General features: G+C 46.6%; 2 protein-coding genes across 7 annotated transcripts in view; one reads left to right on the top strand and one right to left on the bottom strand.

The window, feature by feature from the left end:
- The window catches only part of LOC101792807 (zinc finger DHHC-type palmitoyltransferase 20), an 87,883-nt gene extending 79,417 nt beyond the window's left edge, over nt 1-8,466 (bottom strand). For 3 of the 6 annotated variants that reach the window (XR_011806486.1, XR_011806487.1, XM_072032685.1), the window contains exon 1: nt 8,181-8,466. Coding sequence is in view for 1 of the 6 variants with exons in the window: in XM_072032685.1 (XP_071888786.1) it covers nt 8,181-8,451 (271 nt within the window). In the remaining 5 variants the exon portion in view is untranslated. The remainder of the gene's footprint in view (nt 1-8,180) is intronic. The other 3 variants (XR_011806489.1, XR_011806488.1, XR_011806490.1) reach the window with 2 other exon arrangements.
- Nucleotides 8,467-9,210: 744 nt separating this feature from the next.
- Nucleotides 9,211-12,337, top strand: LOC101790891 (uncharacterized). The gene is made up of 4 exons (XM_027469048.3): nt 9,211-9,741; nt 9,891-10,000; nt 11,333-11,455; nt 11,853-12,337. Exons 1-4 carry the CDS (start codon nt 9,226-9,228, stop codon nt 12,007-12,009), a joined length of 906 nt encoding a protein of 301 aa, XP_027324849.2. The 5' UTR covers nt 9,211-9,225; the 3' UTR covers nt 12,010-12,337.
- The last annotated feature ends 1,364 nt before the right edge of the window (nt 12,338-13,701 follow it).

Genomic DNA, 13,701 nt, shown 5'->3' with positions numbered 1-13,701 from the left:
GGAAGCCAATATATTGAGAGTAGAAGGGTTGCTATTCTGAATTGCGCACTGTTTTAATATCATGCCCTTGAGGTAATCGGGCACCCCTGCCGCCTGTATTGCATTTGCAACGCGATCAATAAAAAGCCCAAATGGTTCCTCTCTACCCTGTTTGATTCCCATGTAGGAAGGTATTCCCCCTGGCCCCTTTATCTGATCCAATGCTCTTCTGGCCGTTCTCATTGATTCCTTGGCTTTATCAGGTCCCAGCAATGCCTGTGCTTCTGTCCTAAAATACGGTCCTATCCCCATCAACTCTTCCAGCGTGACCCCATGTAAAGGGTCCCCCGGTGCTCTTATCACTGCAACTGCTTCTTGACAAGCAGCCTGCCAATGGGCATTAAATAAAAGCTGCTGGTGTTGGGTCAAAATTAACTTCATTATGTTGCGTATGTCTCCTGGAAGCAAAATATTCGTTCCCCAAATGTAGTCCAGCATGTGTCTTGTAGGTTCACCTTTCAGACCTGAGTCATTTACTGTGGACCGCAGCTGAGTTAACAATTTCCAGTCCAAATTCACTAGATTAACCGTAACATTACCCTGGGCGTCCGGTGTATATTACCGGGAAGGCCTCTGGAATCAATTGTGCAGCTATCTCGTGTTCACCCTCACATAGGGCCTCATTTGCTATTTGGTTCCACATCCTCTGCCTCTGTTGAACACCGTCTGTAAACGGGCTGGTGTTTTTTCTGTCTGGTTTTTGCTCTCTTATTTCCTCGTCCATCTGAGGGTTAACACTACCAGCTCTTCGTCCATCTGAGGGTTAACACTACCAGCTCTTCCTGGCAATCCCAGTCACTCTGTAGCGGCAGCAGCGACTCTCTGCTCAGCCTGATGTATAGCTAAGGCGTTAGTGACTGCTTTCCAAGGCTTTGATAATTTTTTAGCAGTCTTATTGTCATTAATAACTTCATCAAACAATTTGTCCCCAAATTTGCGCCACTCTGCTTGTTCAAAAACTGTATCCGGATTGATAAAACAACCCTTTGTTACTCCATATGCTAATAATCCTGGTAAATCCTTTTTGCAGTCTATACCCTGCGTGCTGCGGTTTTCTAAAAAGCATTTGAGCAAATCATATGCCTCCATGCCTTTATTTATGCTGTTGCAGCCTTTGCGAGACACATGACTGACAGGGACCCTCTATAGGTGCTCTCAGGTACGGGGATTCCGCGTTTACGTCCCAGTCACCTGTCAGACTGCAGGTGTGGGGATTATCGTCCCTTTCACCTCCACCGCGATTACTTCAATGTCCCGCGATTACTTCAATTTCCTGCGCAGTTCCGTACCCCGCGTCTCTCACCGTGAGTCCCCGCGTCCCCGCGTCCCACCGTGTCCCGCGTCTCTCACCGGGAGTACCGCGTTTTCCGCGTCTCACCGGGAGTAGCGCGTCTCACCGTGAGTCCTGTGTACAGCGTTTGCGGCTCGGTGTCTGGTCAGCTGCAGCGCCGGTCCGAAGTCCGCTCCGAAGTCCCGCGCCGCTCCGATGTCTCAGTCTCGACGCTGTGACCCCGGCGCTGGTCCCCGGCGCCGCGCCGATGTCCCGGCGCCGCTGGTCCCGACGCCGCTGGTCTCCTGGTCTACCTGTGTTCAGATGTGCCGGTGCCGCTGGCGTCCCGCTGCGCTGGTGTCCCGCTGCACTGGTGTCCCGCTGCGCTGTGGTGTTTGCCCCGGCGCCGCTGCGATGTCCGTGCTCGGCTGCGATGTCCTGCTCCGGTGCGATGTCCTGTTCAGGCCTTGTTCAGGTCTCAGCCTGTTCGGGCGCCATTTGTTGTGAAGCACGGCCGAAAGCACGACAGACACCAGCAGAGTCAGATCATGCTTCACCATTTTATTGCCCGAATAGCCCAACTTTTATAGTGAATTTTACAGGGGTGGACAGTGTTTCACACAAGATTATTGGTCAAAAGCACCCAGACAAACTGTTAAGCAAATAACACCACCTTTTGATTAGAAGTTAGGAAAACAACCCCCTTTGTGCTTAACGGTCACGTAGGCCTAGTCCTTGAGGCCAGCTGCTGATAACAATATTTTCTGAGTTCCTTAATTGGGTGATGTGGGAGTCATTGCCGTGGGAGCTTCTCACAGTTACTCTGGCAGCTTGGTTTGCTCAGCTACAGCAGGCCCTGAGATTTCTAAGGCCTACCCCTGGTTGCTTAAAGCAAGCTTAGATCGAACAATTATGCCAATTCCCAACAGTCAGGTCTGCACGAGGCTTCTCCGAGGCCTGCAAGCTCTCAGCGTGCCTGATGTGGATTAAAAACACTTGCATTATATTTCAAAAGCCTGTTAAAGCGTTCACTGTGGATTTGTATTTTATACATGCTTATTCTTTTGTGAGCATCCTCATAATCTATTAGATGTGCTGTTACATTTGCATTCGCAATTAATTTCATAGAATCACAGAATATCCGAGCTGGAAGGGACCCACAGGGATCATCGAGTCCAGCTCCTGGGTCCCCCAAAGGACCACCCAAAAATCAGACTGTGTGTCTGAGAGCGTTGTCCAAACACTTCTTGAACTCTAACAGAATAAAGACTCAAAGGAAAATGCTTTGAAATTATTACTTAAAACACAAAAATTATTCTAGGATTTTTGATCAAACAAAAGCTGGCATTTTTTTTTTTTTTTAATTTTTATGACAGAGTAAGCACAAGAATCTTCTTGTCTATTTTTCAGATTAGGCTGTACATATTCTTACCAGATTTATTTTAGAACCAGATTCCTCCGGGCAATTCCATACATCACTACAAATCCTTATGCAATTTTATCCAGACTTCTATATTTATCAAGACACCTCATCTTAGCAGCAATGTTCTTCCTTAGCATGAACCAGGCTTTTAGAACAGATTGCACAGGAACCCCCACAAAAATTCCCACTCTAACGAGATTTGCCAACAAGTCTCAGTTTAATGCACCTACATGTGAAGCATAGATTAAACAATGGTTCGTAGAAAAAAATATATATTTTTTAGTATTTGGTGACTGAATTCAAATGCCACACACATACATCCTATCTGCCAATAGTGAAAACCTTCTACATGCAGTTAATATGCATTCTACCTTCCTAGATATAATCTATATTAGAATAAATAAAAGGGAGGAAGTGTGAGCTAAAAGTTGTGTAAGCGTAGCATAAGTCATGAAGTGATCCAGGATACACGGGATATGCAAAAATATCAGAATCCCAGAGCTATTCAAATCTTCCTTCCACTGCTCTAAAGAAATTGCTTCAAACAATTTAAACAAAAAGCTGCTTTTGACATGCATGCAACTGACGTCATTTGTTTTGGTAGCACATAATGAGGGGCAGTGACACCAAGAATGTAATACCAAACTCATGCCTGCGCCAGAAGTTACCAATCAAGTGAAAATAAGCTAAAAAGGTAACATATGCATAGCTGACATTAGTTTGTGAATCATCTATTGATCAGGATTGACATTTTTACCCAGATGAAAACCATGCACAATGTACTAGAACCTGTCTGAAACAAATCCATCCCAGCACTCAATGTGTGACCAACAGTCTGCTCTCTGAACTATTAAAACCATCTTTATCAGATTCCATGTCTGGAAGCCCAAAGACTTCTCCTACAACCCTGATAAACTTTTGAGTTACATTCAATTGCAGCAGTCTCCCTAGATTATCTTATGAACTAGCACTCTGAGCTCTCTCAGGATCACTCTGAGCTCAATCAGCCAGGATTTGTGAAGACGTCCTCCAGAGGATTATTTTGCCTTTACCGTTGTGCCAGATCCCTGAACAAAAACTGGTGTTCAGGGTATCCTTTACAGTATTTTGCATTATTCGTTCAAACAGTGTTGGGCAATAGCTCCAAAATACATTTTAGTGGTGGTTACATACATAGCCCAAGAAAATGAACTAAAGCTCCAATGTTAATCAGAAAAAGTATTTTACTCACAGCTGTTTGGAGTAACGGTTTTCATGAAATGATCACACAGTCACCACTCCTGTGTGTGCCTATCTTTGGCTCTGTTAAGAATCGCTAACATTAGAAAACTGGAAAAGAGTGAAACACTCTGCACAGTTTAACACAGTCCAAAAAGAGATTCCCGGACTTCTTCCCCACCCTTCCACTTTCAAACACAAAAAGGCTATTTTCTCCTTCAAAAAACAAACAAACAAACAAACAAACCACATTTTAAAATAAAATAAATATTTAATTAATATCAGACACTAAAAAAGGCACAAGTGGTTTGTTATCCATTGTGAAAGACTAGGATTATCTTAACTGAAAATGTTAAGATCAAATGCATGATCAAATACAATTTATGTACTTAAGACCTCTAGAACAGGAACTGAGTTTCTTCTTATCTGGAAGAATCATAGCACATTGCTGATATGACACAAAAAAAAAAAAGGGGGGGGGGAAGATGAAGAGAACTAGGCTATAATGATGTAACAGAGACCAGAAGCAAGAACTGTCATTAAGTTCGCAGAATGGTTGAGGTTGGAAGGGACCTCTGGAGGTCAAGTTGTGTTTTCCACTTAGCGCAGGGAAGCTGGATCAAAAATGTAACTGTCAACTAATGCTCCCCCGGTCCTTGGAAAAGAATGCTGCAACAATACCACCTTTATCAGTACCAAACAGACAGGACTTCCACATGTTGTTATTATATATATACACACCAGTAACAACTTTACTCAGTCTCAGTCAGAAAGAGTGACTCAGACTCAGCACAAAATGCAACACTCTACAGAGGGTGGGTAAAATTGTATTCTTCTTTCCGAAACCAGTGACTAAACACATCCGTAAAAAACTCAGCAGGGGTAGGAGACGCTGCCTGTGGCAGCTTGGTGCTTCTCAGAGCTCTCTTATCATCTGCAACATGTGTGTGCATGAGGTCGAAGCTACAGTCCCTTGGCAAGTTCCCAGGCTTGATGGTACAGTTTCCTGATGTGTGCTATCCCACTTGCGTGTCCTGTGGCAATCCTGTACTTGATTCTTGACCCTGATAAGGACAACCTGAGCGACTGCAAACTGACTTGCAATGAACAGTGTGTTTTAAGCAAAGGATTCCAGCAGCTGTAGGACGTGTAATGCCACCTTACTATTGGAAATTGCAAGATTTGGGACGACATTGCAAGTCTGATCAGGGTTCCCAATTACTCATCATTCTGGAATTACTGAAAACCAACTTATGACGTATCACCGCAGTGCACAGTGTAGTGTGTACATTTCTGACCCAGGCATGTTGTTTAGAAGAAACACGTTCGGTGAACTTCAGTATAATCACCATTTTCAGTCACACTGGCAGAATGAAGACACCCTTCATTTGGAAAAGCTGATCTAGATTATCCCAGCACCAGCCGTATCTGTTCTAGGACACGCAATGGAGCTTCACTGGTAAATAACAAGGATAGATAGAACTAGAGCCTGGTATCTATAAAAACAGGGGGGAGGAGGGAGGAAGAGATTATGTTAATTTTGCTCTAAAATTTTTGTACAGTAGTGATTTACTCTCATTTATAAGGACTTATTCCAATACATTCCCTGTACCTTTCTAAACAACAGATCAACGAATATTGAGAATGAAAATAACTACATGAATCACACATAAAGCTGAAAAACTTCTAAGTAATTTGATGGAAACTAGTTTGATTGACACTAAAGGAAAACCTAAATAGCTACCAATTTCAATTACATAAACTGAACAAATTATTTAGTTTTTACAGTGAAGACTGACTGCAATAAAGCTATTAACGGTTGTTACATCTCACTGTCAGGACAAGAACACAAACTCAATCGGTGGCTCAAATTATGCTGAAATAGTGCCACTTTGTCAACTTCACTCTGTCAGGCATCTTAAATAATTATCACTCATTTTGCAGTGATTTATTCTTATGATTCAACAGTAAAGACTGTATTACTAAGAAAAACAGGGAAGCATCATAGCTTAAAGGACTCAGCAGTCTCAAGAGCAAATGCTACGCCTGGTACTTGAGAGGGAAATACAAACACTTCCACTGCATATACTTTTATTACCACAGTGCTCATGAAAATTGTGCTGCTTAATTTCAAATACTTGCCTTAATCTATAACATTTCCAGTATTTATCCTGCACACAATTCCCCTACATAACCTACAGCAACATTAACAATACATAATTGTCTGCAAGCCTAATCTCAAGCAAAGCTAGAGATCTCAAGCCAAGCTGCTTGAGATCCACTATAGTGAAAAGGGATAATATAAAGTCAGGTCATCCACTGGTAGAATGTGAAATGTATCTCAATTTAAGCAAAATATATTACCAGAAACAAAGAGTGCTCCAAGACATAAAAATAAAGGTGACACATGTTTCAACACTTTGCGGTGCTTTTGATTGTTTCTTATTTCTGTCTGTAAGAAGCCACTGGTAGCATCCAAACCCCTTAAAAGAAACGCAGCATGCTGCTTTGGTTCTATTAACCTGTCCTCGCGGATTTTACAGGCCACTTCTGCTTTCAATTTACTGCCCTTAGCGCCATGCGCTGCATGGCCAGTTCTGAAGTACTTTTTGAAGTGTCACTACATTAATTGCAGCAACACAGAGCTCAAGATGTATGGAGAATTTCTGTCTGCAACTACGATGGGATGTCCAACACCCTTTTATCAGGAAACAAAAAAGTTTAAATTGAATAAACTCCTTAACATTTGCAGTGTCCAGCAGCTTATTGTCGCCAATAATGAATCGATTCAAGAAGCTGTAGATTTTCAGTGCCCCCACAGAGTTATAAAGTGTACTTGTAGGACTGTCCGTGCATTAGCTGGAAGCTAGTCCAAGAACACATGAGCACCAAAGCTATATCCCTTCAACCCAGCAGTCTTTAAAAGCAATTACTTCCTGCATTAACACATTTTATATATACCCACATACAGTGTGCTTATGCAAGAGTCCCATACATATAGGTAATAGGCCTCAAGGACAGGATTTTTTTTTAAACATAACGCAATGCTGCTGAAAAATGTCATAGTTAATATAAATATAAATAAATATAACATCTTATTCTGCTGGCTGTTTACAGCAGATGATACATTTCCAGTAGGAATTCTAGTGCAATAATGTTTGCCTTTCTTGCTGGGAGCACGTACAGAAAACCAAAGTTTTAAGATGCGCTGTCCAAGAAGTCAGGACTGACACTTAACCTATTTCAGAAGTATTCTTATTTAAAAAGTGGAGTTTCCTCCAGTGCAACACCTAAGACTGCAGTATCAAAAATAATAAAAAAACACACTCCTTGTTCTTGATTTGAGAATAAATAAGATCACTATTTACCTGCCTGCAGTTCCACCTGTTCAATATTTGCTAAGAGATAGGATCTCAAAGCATACAAACCATGGAATTCTTCCAAAATTTCCTAGGTAGAAGCAGCTGAATGGCAATGCAATCATACACTGACCTCCTAACCCTATCCCATGCTAACCTGCTGGCCCAGATCGCTTCGAGGGCTTCCCATCTTGGAAGCCTCACTAACTTTGATCGACAGCCATCTGAAGGAAGAATGGGAAAAAGTTCTCTCCACAAAATGAGTAACAGCGGGAAGCGTGACTGTGTTTTGGAACTTGTGGTGATTGTTTTGTAAATAACGAGCATCTGTTCTTGACCTTCTGCGCGAGTACTGATGCTCCAAGGCATCGTGATGTTCATCGCCCAGATTCTGAACGTACCCACTGGTATCACCCCAACTGCTGTGTGCATTTCAGCTGGAAAACAGAAGTGGTATTTTGGGGAAACGTCCTTTGTTAAGGGGGGGAGCGTGCTAATGCCTCAGAGCACCTGAAGCTCAGGTTGGGCATCGCAGACCCGAAGCCAAGCCCTGGAAGCTGCCACCAGACGGGCAGCTCCACACGGGCCACATCCCCACGACCCCCACACGAACCCCTCGGGGCTGTCAGCCCCCCCTGCTTGCTTCCACCGCAGAAAACACCCAAATTATTGAGACCCACGCGAAGCAGGAGCACCTCTGCCCAAACACAGCTGCCAGGGGGCCCCTCCTGACCCCTCCACGGCAGCGGCTCCCCCAGCCCAGCCGGCGCTCGGCTCCCGCAGGCCGCTCCCCACACACCCCCCCCGGCCTCCCCTCGTCCCCCGGGGCGAGCGGCGAGGGCTGCCCGCAGCGGGGCTGCCGGCGCCTTACCTGAGCCAGGACGGTGAGGAAGGCGCCCGCCCCCGGCCGCCCCCGCCAGCCGCCGTAACACGCCACCACGGAGCCTCCCCCGAGCAGGACGGCGGCGGTGGCGGCCCCTCTCCAGCCGGCCGGGCGCCGCTGGCTCCGGGCGGGCCGCAGCCCGGCGAGGCGCCCCCGGAGCGGAGCGCGGGCGGCCGCCGCCAGCGCCGCTCTCCACGCCGCCATCTTCCAGCCGGCCGCCGACATGGACGCGGGCCGCTCCGCCGCCGCGGGGGCGCATGCGCGGCGGCCGGGCTGAGGCCGCGGGATGGAGGGGGAAGGCTCCGGGCACCCCCCCGGCGCAGCGAGCCCGGCTGCAGGGTGGTGGAGGGGAAACGTGGAGTCACAGGGCCGTTATGGTTGGGAAAGACCTCCAAGGTCATCTGCTCCAACCATCCCCTAACACCAATGTCACCACCAAACCATGTCCCCAAGCACCACATCCAACCTCTCCTTGAACACCCCCAGGGACGGTGACTCCACCACCTCCCTGGGCAACCCGTCCCAGTGCCTGACTGCTCTTTCTGAGCAGAAATGTCTCCTCATTGCCAACCTGAACCTCCCCTGGCACAGCTTGAGGCCATTCCCTCTGGTCCTGTCACTAGTTATCTGTGAGCTGATTCAAAGATCGAAGCCGAAATTCCTTTAAGTGGTATATTCTTTATTGCAGCGCTGGATGCACGGGGGATCTCTCCACCTATCGTGCATACCCAAAGCGGAAAGAAGTCTTGAATTTATACAATCAATCTATCAATATTCTACAAGCACCTATACATATGCATTACCTATCCCCGCCTTCCCTCGCTTCTCATGCTAATTAGCCTTTTGGCACCTTGCGCCTGCGTAGAGACTCCCAAGAATTGTGGGCAGGGGTCTTTGGGAGGAAGACCCCGAGTCCTCCTCACAGTGTACTTTTCACCTTTGGTCAGGAATCTGCTGAATTGGCACGTTTCTTAATTGCGAGAGCTGGTTGTTGCCAATTCTTCCATTTGTTGTATCTTTATAATGAATTCCAATGTCCAGTTTTGAGATTTATAGTCCTTACATTTGTTTCTCTGTCCGTCTGCCGCTTCCTTATCATGAGTTCCAGTGTCTTGTTTCGAGATATACAGTCCATGTCTGGGGATTGTCCTTGCCTCCCCAATGCCTCCCCAATACCTCCTTAATCAGAGCAGAGGCCGACCCCCAGCTCCCCACAGCTTCCTTTCAGGCAGTTGCAGAGAGCAATGAGGCCTCCCCTGAGCCTCCTCTTCCCCAGACCAAACCCCCCCAGCCGCTCCTCACAGGCCTTGTGCTCCAGGCCCTTCACCAGCTCCGTAGCCCTGCTCTGGACGCGCTCCAGGGCCTCCATGTCCTTCTTGTGCTGAGGGGCCCAAAGCTGCCCCTTCCCTTCCCTTCCCTGCCCTCCCCCCCCCGCCATTTCTCCCCTCCCCCCCCCTCCTCTCGCGAGATCGGCGCGGGGCAGCGACAAGATGGCGTCACGCAGGAGGAGATCAAGAAGGAGCCGGAGAAGCCGATCGACCGCGAGAAGGTGCCGGGCCGGCTCCGTGCCGCTGCCCCCTGGCTCCGCGGGGTCCCGGGGGAGCTTTGCGGGGGTGTCGGGGAGGCGGGGCGGGGCGGTTTTTGGGGGTGGTGTTGTTGGCGTTGGGGCCTGAAACCGCCTCCTGTCCCCCCCCCCAGACGTGCCCGCTGCTGCTCCGCGTCTTCACCACCAACAACGGGCGGCACCACCGCATGGACGAGTTCTCCCGCGGCAATGTGCCCTCCAGCGAGCTGCAGATCTACACCTGGTGAGTGCTGAGTGGTGGCCGGGTCTCGGCACAGGCTGCCGTGTTGGTATTTCTTCGGGGTTCTCTTCTGTTTTAATTAATTTCACCCTAACAGCCTTGTTTTGCACTAGCATCCGTTGTTATAGAGGGCTAGAGCTGCTCCATGAACTCTTATTGCCTTAATTTGGAGCCTTTTGAGGCTTCGAATTAAACAAACAAAATTAAACGAAACGATTTGGAGCCTCTTGAGGCTCCGAATTAAAGCAGAGCATTTCTTTTCGCATGGCCAGGTAGCAGTGCTGTAACAGCCGCTTCTTATTGCTTTCAGACACACTTCAGAACACCCCTGCGGTCTTTGTTGATGACACTTCAGGTTTCACTCATAGCATTTCAAACTGTTCTGAAAGCGAACTATTAGAATCGCTCTGAAAGTGAATTATGCTACTTTTTAAACCTTGTTTTTCCTTAAAGGTTGCTGCTAGAGTTCTGACTTTCTTATCATTGTACAGTTGAATAAATCCATTTTTTTCGTGGCTAACAAAGCACACACTACTAACTTACTGCTTAATGGGGTTTATGGACTCAGCCCAGGCTATTGACGATGTCTGAGCTGGTTGCCATCTGCAGGAGTCAGAACGGGCATTGTCTGTCAACAGCCTGCTCCTTGGTTGCATAAAGCTTGGAGGAGTGTGATTAGTGCTGCTTTGGTTGTGATGATTGGGTCCTTTTGTTCTTGGGGTTCTAACTTCTGTTTTGGTTGAAGGGTGGGGAGAAGGAAGGGTGCTGTGGTGCTGTGTGTTAGGGCAGGAATGGAGAACCAGCTTAGATGAGAAGACGCACTGTTTGTTGTGGAAGTGCATTAATGCATTTTAAAAAAAGTCACTGTTTAAATTGTAACTTGTCTGAGAGACCTGGAGAAGCAGATATTGAAGCACACATAGAGGTGAAGATGTTTGTGTCGTACCACCGTAAGTTAAAAGATAAACTCTGTCTGGACCCACATCTGCTGAACCTTTGTCCACATCCTTAATGCGCGGGAGCGTGCTGCCTCCAGTGCCCTGTAGCTGGTGGATTCTGCTGGGTGCTGTCCCTGACCAGAGCGATTTCTTCTTGCTTGATTGCCAGATGGAAAATACGTTGTCGGGAATGCACGTAGTTGTGGAGTAGGTGGCTCCCTGTGTAACTTGAGTATGTAAAACTCTTCAGATATCAGCAGAAAGCATGCAAAGGCCAGGAGATGTTTGTTTAAATAATGACAATATATTGGTTCCATCTTAAGTGGGTTTTGGAAAGCTGCTTCTGTTGTTGTTGCTTTGAGAACATTAACCACTTGGGTTTGTTTGTTTAACCCAGGATGGATGCAACCCTGAAGGAGCTGACCAGCTTAGTGAAGGAGGTCTACCCGGAGGCACGGAAGAAGGGCACGCACTTCAATTTTGCAATTGTTTTTACAGATCTCAAGCGGCCTGGATATAGGTAAACGGCGTTTCTTCTCCAGACTCATAGAAGACCGGAAGCGCCAGAGCAATTAATTATTTTTCGTTAACAAAGTCCGGTGCCCACAAACCAAATTTCCAAAGTTCTTGATAACAGACTATGTGATCACCACTGCAAACTCTAAATTTTGCATTGGTGGCTGTTGTAGTTTGTGTTCCCAAAACAATGAGCTTATTTGCTTGAGGACTTTGATTGCATTATTGGCAGTCAGAATATGGACATAACTGTGTGAGATGAGGCTTTGTTTCTGGTGATAATGGAACACGTATCTCAGAGTATGTGAGTTTTAGGAGTGATCTTGTTACAGGTGTCTACCTGTATCGTACATGCAGAGAGATGGGGCTGTGACTAACCCGCCTTTATCTCCTGCCTGCAGGGTGAAGGAGATCGGCAGCACCATGTCGGGCAGGAAGGGCACAGATGACTCCATGACGTTGCAGTCTCAGAAATTCCAGATCGGAGACTACTTGGACATAGCAATTACCCCTCCCAACCGCGCACCACCTCCGTCGAGCCGCATGAGGCCATACTAAGCTGTTGCTTCTTTGTACGATTTCCTTTTGTGCTTATTCCTACTTGCTGTTCTAAAGCAGGCCTTTTTTTTTTTTTTATTGCTGTTGTTGCTAAGCAAGAACACTTGAAGGCAAAGCTAAGCATCAGGAGTAAAAGTTAAATTTTAAACCTTAACTTTTAGTTTGCTTAGAAGTAACGCTTATTCTTTAGAGGTGCCATCACTCTTTCCCTGACTGTTAGTTTGCAAAGTAAGTCGGTGTGTCCAGAGTTTCAAGATCTCCATAAAATGCAGGTGTTCTGTAGTTCTGTCTTGTATGGAATAAAGATCGATGTTATTAATCTTTTGAATCGGAGAGTGATTTTTTATTTAAGTGGGTTTCTGCAGAGCAATTCAGAAGTTGGCTTTTAAGCAGAAGTTGAAATTGGTGAAAGAGAGGTCATGGTCCCTATCTGGTAACTTTGGGGCTTGTTTTATAGGAATGGCCGGCTTTTTACAGCAGATTCCTTAAAGCACTGGTACCTGAATTTTGGAGGATGAGCATGGGGGATGTGGCTGTAAGCAGGCATACTCAGTGTTCCTCTTGCTGCGGCTGTAGGTGTGTTGTCTGGGGAAAATCAAAGGTGAGCTGTGTAGGGCTGCAGGGTAGAGAGTAGAAACAGGGTGGACCATTGTGGCTTCCTGGGGCTGCTCCACCTTGTTCTGAGGACAGGCCCTGGAGGATGAGTCCAAGGAGTGGTCTCAGTGACACAGATATCCTGGCACACTGCAGAGCTGCTGACCTTACCAGAGGCAGATTTGGATCAGCGCACTTGCACATCAGCCTTGAGTTCTGAAATAGCTGGGTCTGTCTCCAGAGATGGGAAATGTGAAGCTGTCTTGGAACGTCTCACTTGTTATACCGCAACAGATCCAAACTTCCTTCATGGCACGTTATCATTAACAATTTTTTTTGAACATTTATTTCCCCCCCCCAATCTAACCTGTATACATCTTCACTACTTCACTAATATGTGCATTATAAAACTTTGAATTTTACCTCTAACGATGCGAAAAATACTTCCTTTACCCATGTGGTTTGTCTTGGTGCATCCTGCTTTGGAGACCCGTGTCAGAAGATGTGAATGTCTGCAGAGACCTGGCCAGAAGAAATCCAGCGTTGCCAGGCAGAGGTTGGCTTAAGTTGTATGCAAAACTGTTTCATAGTAAAAATATATTTGGTTATGAAAATACACACTGACCAGGAGGACAAAGTTCAGGTTTGGCTTCATAAGTTTTGGGAAGGTGAATACTGTTTCCTCTTTCCCTTGATTACCCAAATCTAAGCAATAAAGCCCATTAGATCTATTTTGGCTTGAATTGGGTAAATCTTGCTGCTTAGTCCTTGGTCAAATGATTTTCTGCAAGTAATTTTGTCTTGTACTGAGTGTTGATTTCTCAAGCTGCTGTAATCCCTGGGTGTCAGGACAAAGCCAGGTGCTAATGAGGTATGGTTCAAGGGTGTCCTGAAACTTTAAAACCCCCTGGAGAAGCTGGAGGCTGGTGGTGGGCGCCCAGCAGCTCAGCGGAGGGGAAGGGGGGGCTCGGGGCTTCCCGGCTGCCCTGCAGGACTGTCGGGTTGTGAGGCACAGGAGAAAGGGAAGGGGTGACCCCGCAAGTCAGCGCCGGGGTAGAGAGCGCAGCTGAGGCTTTCCAGCGCTTGCCTGTTTCCTTC

The sequence above is a fragment of the Anas platyrhynchos genome, chromosome 1 (genome assembly GCF_047663525.1).
Source record: "Anas platyrhynchos isolate ZD024472 breed Pekin duck chromosome 1, IASCAAS_PekinDuck_T2T, whole genome shotgun sequence".
NCBI classification, from domain to species: Eukaryota; Metazoa; Chordata; class Aves; order Anseriformes; family Anatidae; genus Anas; species Anas platyrhynchos.
This window is presented reverse-complemented; position numbering and strand designations above follow the sequence as displayed.

Bases quoted from the DNA above. Each gene is read 5' to 3' on its own strand.
- LOC101790891 (XM_027469048.3), top strand. From the start codon at position 9,226: ATGTCCAGTTTTGAGATTTATAGTCCTTACATTTGTTTCTCTGTCCGT. The intron at 10,001-11,332 runs GTGAGTGCTGAG...TGTTTAACCCAG, and splicing joins GAGCTGCAGATCTACACCTG to GATGGATGCAACCCTGAAGG. The intron at 11,456-11,852 runs GTAAACGGCGTT...TCCTGCCTGCAG, and splicing joins CTCAAGCGGCCTGGATATAG to GGTGAAGGAGATCGGCAGCA.